Source organism: Perognathus longimembris, chromosome 5, assembly GCF_023159225.1.
Source record: "Perognathus longimembris pacificus isolate PPM17 chromosome 5, ASM2315922v1, whole genome shotgun sequence".
Classification (NCBI taxonomy): Eukaryota; Metazoa; Chordata; class Mammalia; order Rodentia; family Heteromyidae; genus Perognathus; species Perognathus longimembris.
The window spans coordinates 32,387,256-32,399,636 of NC_063165.1; the positions used below are offsets into that span (position 1 = coordinate 32,387,256).

Sequence of the window (12,381 nt, forward strand, 5' to 3'; positions counted from 1 at the left end):
AAGAAAAAAGAATTCTATAATGAAGGACTGATGGACAATTCCAGATAGAAGAACCACTGATGTGAAAATGCAGATATGGGAAATAACAACACAGACCTCGGTTCTTCTCCAAAGCAAATCATTATGACTTGGGACCTTCCAAAACTAGAAAAAATATAAAATATTAATAAAATTTTAAATTTGGTTGAATGGAAGAATCATGGTACTTTTCAAAGAAAGAAGACAAGGTAATAATCCAAAAGAAAAAGTAGAGCTCATTTTATCAGGGAGGACTTGGAGGAAATGATGAAACACAAAGGTGAGAATGTTGAGTGCATTCATTCAGCTTGTGTTTACTGATGGCCTGTTATACACATAGTGTTAGTCTGTGGCTGTGGTGACAATTGTGGGTAAGACACATGTAGCTCAGCTCTTACAGAACTTACAGTTTACACTGATATAAAAAAATGGGAAACAAGGCATTGGGGTCAATGAAGTAAGAATTCACAATGAAAAATGTTTTCTTAAAAAAAATTGGGAATAAAAAAGAAAGAGTAAAAGGAAAGAGACTGTTCTGGCCCAAAACAAGAGCCCTCTTTCTACATGTAGAATAAATAAACACTATGAAAGTGTGAGAAAAATGTGAAAATGGTTTCTAAACAAATTATGAAGCTTTAATAAGTTAGTAAAGGAGTGAGAAAGTAATCCTGAAACTTTAACAAGTTGGAAACTCAGAAAGGACAAATATAATCTATGAATGATGAAATGCGTGTTTGGTTAAAAACATTAATCCTAGCTACTCAGGAGGTTGAGATCTGATGATCATTGTTGAAAGCCCGCACAAACAGGAAAGTCCATGAGACTCATCTCCAGTTAACCAACAGAAAACTGGAAGTAAAGCTGTGGCTCAAAGTGGTAGAGCACTAGCCTTCAGCAAAAAAAGCTCAGGGACAGTACCCAGGCCCCGAGTTCAAGCTCCATAGCCAACAATATAAAACAAACAACAACAAAATCATTTTACCATCAATCTGCACCAATTTGGAAACCATTCTTTTGACCTTGGGTATATTGAGGACAAATGTATATATTCTTGCATCCACAGTCCATTAAGAATAAAAACATTAAATGAAGCAATATGAACGCAGAAAAGAATCTAATACTACAGGAGACTATACAGATCCCATGCAAATATATAAAACAATGGGAAACGAATAAATCAGACTCTACAGTAGGTTCTGGATATTCGAGTTCAAGTGTTTTTAAATGACACCATTTGTTCCTATAGTGAGATAAGTGCATTCTGATTCCTGTGACTTCATAAGATAACTTCATTTTTTTTGTTGTTTGAGACCAGAATGAACTCATTATCTTACACTTCTGCTCTTTGGCTGGCTCTCTACCACCTGAGCCATACCTCCAACTCCTTGAAAGAAAATTTAAGCTATATTAATCTGATTTTCAGATTTCAGTATGCATCTCCATTAGCATACTTTTGCTTATTGCAGCCTACTGGCTTAGTCTAAATTCTGAGGGGAAAAAATCTCCATGTACATGAGGACAGATTTCTCCAAATCTGCTTTTAATTACACATATTTACGCTTCTGGTTGATTTATTTGGGTGCTTTTTAAATCTGTACTGTATTTATTATATTTTTAAGTAAAGACTACTAATATTTTTCAAGCATGACAAAGACTTTAAATGTCAGCCCTTTATTAAGTGTGCTAACTTGTGGAAAAAAAGGCCTGGGGAAATGGACACCACAAGTTCTCCAAATGTTGATGTTTAGCTGTGATTGTTCAACCCTTCTCTTTTTCAATTGTGTTTTTTATTATCCTTGAGTAGTTGTAAAAAAAAAAAAAAAGGGTTAGAATTTAACACGTCAGTTTATGAGTACATCGCACCTTGATCAGTATCAGCCCTTTAGTCTTTCTCCCTAATCTCTCCCATCTCCACTCATCCTTCAATTTTCCTAGTTTCATAGGATGTACGTTGAATATTATAACTGCCTTACCTTTCTGTTTACATTATATCCTTCCAATTCATTACATTTCTAAGATTATCTTGGTTCTCTCACTCAGGTTTGAATGTATTCAACATCTTGGCATGAAACATACTAATTCTTTCAAGAACTTCACTCAAAGTAGAATTAGTCATTTTGCATATTGTGATTTGACAAGCATGACTCCATTTATTTGATGCAAAGGGCAGAGGAAGGGTGTGAGCAGGTGGGGAGAGTATAATGTTTAGGTAGTGTGAAGAAGAAGAAGGGTGTTAGAGTGAAATGCCTTTGACATTTGTCCTCACCTTTCTATATTCTCTGTCTCCTGGTACTGCCAAGCCAAGGCAACATTTGTGCATCAAAACTATGCAACTAATAAATTATTTCACAGTAAGATCAGTAGGGCCAAGTGAAATTAAGAGAAAATCTTCATAGCAACCAAGGAAATAATATCCAGATGATGTATGAATTACATTATTGTAATAGACGTGGTGAAACTAATCACCTCCAGTAAACATTAAAACCAGGCTACATTTTGCTGAAATATCAAATTTCCTCTTTTCCTTCTTTTTTCTCTCTCCTTCCCTCTTTTTCTTCTTCTTCTTTTTTTTTTTTTTAGTAGAAGAACTTTTAAAAGTGAGAAGAGGAAAAAGGCAGCCCATAAGTGTTTATTTTCTCATACTGGCATCTTGGAATGCTCCATTGGAACTGGAATTATGGCAAGAAAACATGCACTTCCAAGAGTCCATTTTCCAAGCAAAATAAGTCATGGGCTTAGTGGTGGGTGAAATAGAGAATACTTCAAATTCCTTGAAACATCTCAAAATTGTTTTCCAAAAAAAGTGGGTTTTAGAAATACCTTAGAAATGTTTTTTCCCCAAGTATGTAATCCCTTGAGAACTATGTCCATATAAAGAAAAAATTTATTTCTCAATAAAAATCATATGAAAGGTACTTTTGGAAACTTATAATCATTTTAAAAGTTCTTCCTTTTTAACTCAGTTTAGCAAAATATAAAAAATCCACTATAAAAATAGACAAATAGCCAAAGACTACATGAACAAGTACTCAATATCCTTAGTCCAAGAGAAATGCATGGAAAATCTATAAGGAGATACTGCGGTTCTAGACAGCTACCATGAAGAAGTGGAGCAATTAGAACTCTCGTAATTGCTTGAGGAAAGGCAGGCAAGAACATTAGACAAAAATAGAGACATATCTTCCCTGGAACCTATCAGTTGCAATTCTAAGTATTTACCTGAGAGAAATTTCAAACATAAAGTCTTATACAACAATGTTTATTAAATTGACATGGATTTTTTTAAAGCCGGTGAGTGGACCAGAATATTCACAAAAAGGACACTACTCGGGAATAAAGATAGAATCGATCATTGATACCTGAAATGCTATGAAATTAAGCTCAAAACACAGGTTGAATGAAAAAAGATCCTAAAACTTATACTATGTGATTCCATTTATATGAAATTCTAGAAGAGACAGAACAAATATGTGGTGAGATAATTTTAGTCAATGGTTAACTAAGCTACTTTTTGGGGGTGATAAAGTATTCTATGTCTTGATACTATAAAGTATGTGCTTTTATTCATTTATCATTACTCAAAATATACATTTAAGCTCTGTGCATTTTATTGTGTTTAAATTGTATCTCAAAATTTTATATTTAGGACTAGACACCAGTGGTTTAAAACTGTAATCCTAATCAAGAAGCTGAGATCTAAGGATCCTGGTTTTAAGCCAATCTACTCAGAAAAATTTGAGAGACTCCTATCTCTAACTAGAAAAGCTGGATTGAAGGTATGGCTCAAGTGGTAGAGCACCAATTTAGCAAGTATAAGGCCTTGAGTTCAAATCCTAGTACTGCCAAAAAATTACATTTAAAGAGGAAACAAGCTATTTCTCAGATTTAAAAATCACTTTGTACTTGAAACCAAAGTAAAAACTTTTAAAATACAATGTCATAATTGAAGCTCAAAACTTTGAATGTTTGGTAATAAATGAAGCTAATATAGTAGTATTTATGACAAACAAATATGAGTTTGCATGTGATTCAGAATCATGTTTTTGTGTTCAGCATGATTTCTTTTTGTATATTTTTATTATCAAATTGAATTACAGAGAGGTTATAGTTTCATACATTAGGCATTGGATACATTTCTTGTACTGTTTGTTACCTCCTCCCTCATTCCTCCATCTCCCTCCCCCTTCCTCTCCCCCCCATGAGTTGTTCAGTTGTTCAGTTCATTTTCACCAAACAGTTTGTAAGTATTGCTTCTGTAGTTGTTTGTCTTTATTTTTACCCCGTGTCTCTCAATTTTGGTATTCCCTTCCAATTTCCTAGTTCTAATACCAGTATACCGGGTTTCCAATATACTCAGATAAGATACAGAGATAGTGTAGGTACAATAACAGGAAGGTGATACAGGAATATCATCAATAATAGAGGCTACAGTTACATATGGCACGTTGAAAGTAGTCACAACTGTGATATAACAATCGTTTCCATAACATGGAGTTCATTTCACTTAGCATTATCTTATGTGTTCATAAGGGTATAGCTATTGGGCTCCTGTGATCCTCTGCTGTGACTTGCCTAATCCTGTGCTAATTATTCCCTATAAGGGAGACCATAGAGTCCATGTTTCTTTGGGTCTGGCTCACTTCACTTAGTATAACTTTTTCTAAGTCCTTCCATTTCCTTACAAATGGGGCAATGTCATTCTTTCTGATAGAGGCATAAAATTCCATTGTGTACATGTACCAAATTTTTCTGATCCATTCGTCTACTGAGGGGCATCTGGGTTGGTTCCAAATTCTAGCTATGACAAATTGTGCTGCAGTAAGAATGTCCTATATCAAGAAAACTAACAATAACAATTGTTGGAAGGGATGTGGCCAAAAGGGAACCCTACTTCATTGTTGGTGGGAATGTAAACTGGTTCAGCCACTCTGGCAAGCGGTATGGAGATTCCTCAGAAGGCTAAATATAGAACTCCCCTATGACCCAGCAGCCCCACTTTTGGGCATCTATCCAAAGACCACAAACATAATCACACTAAAGCCACCAGAACAACAATGTTCAGCATGATTCTTAGCACATGCACAGTATTAACTATACCTTTTATGTGTAAGGCCATCAGAGAAAAATGGATCTAATTTTCCTATTTGTTTTGCCAATTGAGATGGTACCTTTATTGTCATGTCTGGTTTCTTCTGCCTTTATCTCTACTGCTTCTTTTTCTCTCTGGTTTTCTAAGCCAGTGATTTTCAAACTGAGTGGGCTTAAGAACCATCTGGAACCTCCATGCTGCTTTGCAGAGTGGTTGAACAAGATTATATTCTCACCAACAATGTAGTAGCATTCTCTTTTGGCATCTATTATGACCACCAGCATCTATTATTGTTAGTGTTCTTGATAATGACCATTCTGACTTGTGGTAAGGTAGAATCCCAATGTTGTTTTGATCTGAATTTCTTTTATGGCCAGAGATATTGAACATTTCTTCATGTGTATGTTGGCTATTACTACTTCTGAGAAGTCTCTCATGTCTTTAGCTCACTTATTAATTGGATTGTTGTTTCTTTGAGGATTTATTTTAGTGGGGGTTATTTTATTGAGTTCTAAGTATATCTCCTCAAAAGACTAAACGTAGAGCTTCCTTATGATCCAGCAGTTCCACTCCTGGGCATTTATCCAACAGACCACAAACAAGGTCACACTAAAGTTACCAGAACAATCATGTTCATTGCAGCATTGTTTACCATAGTCAAGATATGGAATCAACTCAAATGCCCCTCAGCAGACAAAGGGATCAAGAAAATGTATATATACACACAATGGAATTCTATGCTTCCATCAGAAAGGATGACATTGTACTGTTCATAAGGAAATGGAAAGACTTGTGAAAAATTAAGTGAAGTAAGCCAGACCCAAAGAAATATAGACTGAATATTTTCCCTTATTTCTTCTAACTGGAAAATGCCTATAAAACTATAAGTAAACACACTGGAAGGTAAAATACAAAAAAATACACTTGGACATGATAAATTATACAGGACTCTAGACACTCACACAGTGAGACCAAATGAGGATATTCTTAGGAGAGGATCACAAAGGTTAAATAATTATGAGCAGACAATCATATAGAATGATGTTTTGAAATGAACTCCAAGAAATGGAAAAAAAGAGGTTTTATGTTATTTTGCTTCCTTTTCCCTTCTTTTGTCACTGTTTTTTATTTCAGCACCTTCTGTCTCATATGTACATTTACCTGTTTGGGGGAGAATAAGAGGAATTACAGAAATGATGGGACAAAGGGTGAACAAATGCAGCAGTGATACTCAGTAAACACTCAATATGTTGAAAATGAACTCTACAACTTGTGAGGGAGGGGTCAAGAGGGAAAAACTCTGAGAAATGAGAGAAGAGACACTGTTCATGAAGAATTATACTCATAACTTGACTTATGTAACTGTGACCCTTCTGTACATCATCTTTATAATAACAATAAAATTGAAAGAAAGAACCATCTAGACAGCTTGTTAAAATACAAATGGCTGAGAGTCATTTTTAGACTTTCTAATTCTGGTAACTCAAGATGCAAGCAGAAACCTGTATTCCTGGAGACCTATATTCGTAGCACGTTCCCAAGTGATGGGGTGGGGATGTTGCTTAGTATAGGGCACCACACTTGGAGAACTACTGCCTCAAGCACTTATTTAGCAGATCAAAGATCTAGCCTTTTCCAAGAACTTTCCAACTTATACACATCTTTCCCAACTACCTTCAGCCCTCTCCTGTGAACTTTATTACATAAAAAAAGCTGTAGCATTCATAAATGTATATTTGCTACTTGTTATTTCCCCTTTGTTTTTTCTTCTTATTTGGTAGAAAACATATATTGGTGTGTTTTTTAGTTAGGAAGATCATACCTCTGTGGGAAGATCACATCCTACAGCTCCTGATTTACACTCATCTGTGCTCTCTGCATGACTTTCTAGCTGATAAGTGGTTGTAACTGCTAATGGTCCTAACAGTTATGCATGCAAAACAAAATAAACACCAGAGAGTGAGTGTTTGAAAGGTGTGGGGTGAAGTCAAGGAGAGAGACATTGACGAAGAGGAGAGTGCAGTTAAGAATTCAATGTATGGGGCTGGGGATACGGCCTAGTGGCAAGATTGCCTGCCTCATGTACATGAGGCCCTGGGTTCAATTCCCCAGCACCACATATGCAGAAAACGGCCAGAAGTGGTGCTGTGGCTCAAGTGGCAGAGTGCTATCCTTGAGCAAAAAGAAGCCAGGGACAGTAGGCCCTGAGTCCAAGCCCCAAGACTGGCCAAAAAAAAAAAAAAAAAGAATTCAATGTATAATCCTATAAAATTAAGAAAAGTGAGGGAAGGACATGGGAAGAGGAGGAATGGGTAAGGATATTAAAAGGGGTGACATTGATAAAGGCATATTATATTCATAAACAAAGGTTAAATGGCAACATCTTTGTACAACCCCTTAAAGATAATGAAAAAATTAAAAACATTAGTAATTCACATGCAAAAGTTTTGGTAATAACGTGTTCCATCGCGATGCATTACCTGTCACTGGAACACTGACTTGGCAGCGTCCAGTCATGGTGAGGATTGATGAGGAAGCCCCAGGACAGGAAGACTGAGCTGGGTGTGAGTGTACCAACCACCAGCTGCAGAGGTTTGCGAGGGCGAGATTTACCTAGGGAGAGAGCATGCAGATTAACTCCAGAAACATTTAGTGTGGTTTTACATCTTCAAACAAAATGCATAAACATGATGATTTAAAAATTTGGAAAAGATCAAATTAATTTTCTTTCATATTGTCTACAAATAATATTAGTTCCTGTCCATGAATTGAAACCTGAACCAAATAGAATGCTTAATCAGATTGATGTATGCACATAAGTATATATTTCTGTATGCATGCATCCATGTATATGTATATACATCTAAACCATATCTGACTATATGTATATTTCATTTCTTCTGAGTTTTTAAGTAGGCATGCAGATTTTACTATGCTTAGTGAAGTAAACATACATACACACATTTAGATGTATATATGCATGCAGACATTATATATATACATATATATGCAACACCAGGACTGTGAGTATGAAATATTATATAAGAGGAAGGAGCACTTATCATCTTGATGGCAAGTTATGTTCATTTAAAAGTACCCATTTAGAAGCTGGGCACTAGTAATTCGTTTCTGTAATCCTACCTACTTGGGCAGATAAAGTCAGGAGAATCACAAGTCCCACATGAGCTAAGCAAAAAAACGTTTTCAAGACTCAAATGAAGAAGCTGGACACAGTGGTATATGCTTGTCATTCCCATTATATTGAGAAGCTTAAAGTAGTTAGATTATGGGACAGATAGAAAAGTGAGACTTTATCTTAAAAAAACAAGTACAAAATAGAGCTAGATATAAGGGAAACACAAATTTCTGAATTCAAACCCCATTATCACCAAAACTTTTAAAAATGCAAGTATGAAATCTCTTGACATAGTATTGTAATGGACATACATTGTACACTCATTATGCCACAGTGAAAAAGTTGGGCGCATTGTTAACAAGGCTAGAAGAGTAGGATAATACAGGAAAAGCATGATTAATTACCCTGATGGTCTAAGTGGATTTGGGCTGTGGTAAGAATCATCTAGATAAATGGTTATAGAGTCATTAAGTACATAGTGGTAGGCATTTGCAGTTTCAAAATCATTTGAGCTACTAAAATAGCTATGTACATATGATCGCATAAGATGATGTTAAGCGATATGAACTCCAAGTTATGGAAATAAGTGGTTTATCACTGTCATTATTTTCAATGTACAATATGAAATTATGCCTTTTTCTTTTGTCTTTCTTCTCCATGGGTCTTTCTTCTCCAGGGTTTTATCCCTGATGTCACTAACTGATTTTGGTACTCTGGGTATTGTATATACATTTATTTGAAATAGGGAAGGGAAAGGAAACATCAAACTGGTGAGACAAAGGGTAAAAGGTGAACCAATGCAACAGCAATACTTACAATATGCTGTAAACCAACTGTACAAGTGGGGGGACTGAGGAGGAGGGGAGGTGGGAGAAAATGAGGGAGAAGATAACAAGTTTGATAAGAAATGTACTCAATACCAAAGGCATGTAACTGTCACCCTCTGTACATCACCTTGACAATTAAAAAGAAGAAGACAGGGAGACAGAGGATAAACCTTATCCACTGGCTCAATCAGGGTAAATGAAGTAAAAATCATAAAAGAAGCCCAGGAAAATGGCATAGAGCTAACATAAACCATACATAACTTTCTAATGCCATTAATTGATGAGACTTAGTATGCTGCCTTTGCTACAGGAAAAAAAAACTTGTATTCTCTTAATCCAGTGGTGTGGAAGCCAAACAGCAAAACCTAATTTGACTTGATTAAGACAGGAAGGAGCATACACATTTTATAGCCAATTGGCAATTATTTGAATCCAATGCTGTAGAAAACTGTGACTCACTTGTTGGTTTACATTCTGAATTTTTTATTTTTGCCAGTCCTGGACCTTGAACTCAGAGCCTGAGCACTGTCCCTGGCTTCCTTTTTGCTCAAGGCTAGCACTCTGCCACTTGAGCCACAGTGCCGCTTCTGGCCGTTTTCTATATATGTGGTGCTGATGAATTGAACCCAGGGCTTCATGTATATGAGGCAAGCACTCTTGCCACTAGGCCATATTCTCAGCCCTGGTTTACATTCTGTAAGTTATTATTCTGATAAATCTTCTGAGTTCAGTGTGTGTGTGTGTGTGTGTGTGTGTGTGTGTGTGTGTGTGTGTGTGTGTGTGTGTGTGTGTGTGGCAACATTCCTCATTAGAGTATAACAGGCTGATTTAACATAAATAAAAATTGTACATATTTATGAGGTGCTATGTAATGTTTCAATACTTGTCTGCCTTATATAATGTTTAAATAGGAGTAAACTTATTTCCTTAAACACTTAACATTTCCTTATGGTGAAATCCTAGTGTGAGGTCTCTAGGCTATTAGGATCACACCTCTGAAGGGGACTGTGGTATCTCAGGCACTTCCCTTTCTCTCTTTTGGCATTCTGGCCCCAAGACTAGTGGTTTTACTTTCATTCTTGTCATGATGTTCTGCCGGTAGTTTAGGGACAATAGTTTATGGACTGAAGCCTCTTCAGATTGTGAGTCACAATGACCCTCTTCTCTATATAAGTTGATCACCTCAGGTCTTGGTTATCATAACAGAAAGCTGAATAACATAAGTAGTCACCCACTGTGCTGCAGAACTCCAGAATGTCTCTTAACAAGGATAGTTACTTTTAATCATGGTCAGATATAATTTACATTGCCTTGGTTGCAATTATGCATCCATCCTTCCCTATAAATTTTATAAAATACATCTGCAATCATGCCCCATATAGTTATGGCTTGAATGGTTCACATTCCACTCCATGGAGGGATGATGAGACCCTTGATTGAGGGTAATGAGCACACATTGTGTGGGAAAAAAAGTATAGAAGTGATTCTGCTATTTTTTTTCCATCTCTTATTGGATTTTCACAACAATATTATTTTACAGATGAAAAATAGGATCCTAAGAAATCTACAAGGGATGTAAAATAACATGGAAAGCAAAATCAAAAATCACATTTTGGTTCCCTCAATCTTTTTATAGTTTGCTCTTTATTATGTGCATATACATATATAATATGACTTGATTCATAATGTACAAAGATAATGTTACTTAGAAATATCCACAGTGTATGGTGGGAAGCTATAGGTATGAACAATCAAACAGTTATTTTGCCAAGTTTTAGATCTTACTATAGAAATGACAAAGTAAGTAGAATTTATGTGCTGATGCAAACAGAAATTGAATGGAAGTGAATTCATTAGTGATTATTCCCAAATGAACATTATAAAAACAAAAATTACATCTGTTGCCTGAAAGGAAAGGTGGGGTATCACATCCTGAGCAAAATGTAACAATTTCCTGAGCTAGTCATAATGAGGTGGGAAAAAATGACTCTAAAGCAAGTGTCATAAAAGCCTCAAACCAAAATTATAAAATACTACTAATGTGTAATCACAGTCTTGAGTTCCCTTATATATTTTCCATTGTTTGTACTGTATTCCTATTAGATTGAGAAACAATTCAATGAATATTCTTATGAAACCAGAGTCTAATATACCACACTCATGCCAAAAACTGAACAAAGAAATCACAGAAGTAAACAATTGTATAGACCAACTAGACTTAATCGACATCTACAGAATATTCCACCCAGCAACAACAGAATACACATTCTTCTCAGCGGCACATGGAACATTCTCCAAAATAGATCACATCTTAGGGCACAAAGAAAATCTGTACAAATTCAGAAGTATCAAAACCATTCCCTGCATTCTCTCAGACACAATGGAATAAAATTAGAGCTCAATTCAAACAGCCACCACAGAAAATCCTACAATTCATGGAGACTAAACAATACACTGCTAAACCATGAATGGGTCATTGAAGAAATTAAATTGGAAATTCAAATGTTTATGGAACTCAACCAAGATGAGGACACAAAGTACCAGCTCCTCTGGGACACAGCAAAGGCAGTACTCAGAGGAAAATTTATATCTCTGAGTACATACATCAACAAACTGGAGAAACAGCAACTCAATAATTTAAGGCAGCACCTTATTTTCCTTGAAAGAAACAACAAGTCAAACCCCAAGTCAATAGAGGGAAGCAAATAATTAAAATCAAATCAGAATTAAATCAATTAGAGACGAAAAAACCATCGAAAGAATCAACAAAACAAAAAGTTGGTTCTTTGAAAAAAATCAACAATATAGACAGACCCTTAGCAAACCAGAACAAAAAACGAAGGCAGCACACTCAAATAAATAAGATAAGAGATGAAACAGGTAACATCACCACAGAAACAACCAAAATTCAGACCATAATAAGGGACTATTTTGCAAACCTTTATGCCAACAAATTCGAGAAGTTGGAAGAAATGGATGATTTCCTAGAAAAAATTTATATCCCCAAACTCAACCATGAAGCCTTAAACCTTCTAAACAGACCCATATCCAGTATTTAAATAGAAAAGGCAATAAGTGATCTTCCAGCCAAGAAAAGCCCAGGTCCAGACGGATTCACTGCAGAATTCTACAAGGCCTTAAAAACAGAACTCATACCAATATTTCTCAAACTCTTCAATGAAATTGAAAGAGAACGTTCACTACCAGACACATTCTATGAAGCCAGTGTAACCCTCATCCCAAAACCAGGCAGGGACGGAAAGAGGACTATAGACTGATTTCCCTGATAAACATAGACTCAAAAATTATCA

General features: G+C 35.8%; 1 protein-coding gene across 6 annotated transcripts in view; it reads right to left on the reverse strand.

Moving 5' to 3' along the window:
* The window catches only part of LOC125351633 (ABI family member 3 binding protein), a 192,447-nt gene that overhangs the window by 119,271 nt on the left and 60,795 nt on the right, over nt 1–12,381 (reverse strand). For all 6 annotated transcript variants that reach the window (XM_048346517.1, XM_048346514.1, XM_048346515.1 and 3 more), the window contains exon 4: nt 7,588–7,720. In XM_048346517.1, coding sequence (XP_048202474.1) covers nt 7,588–7,720 — 133 coding nt within the window. The remainder of the gene's footprint in view (nt 1–7,587; nt 7,721–12,381) is intronic.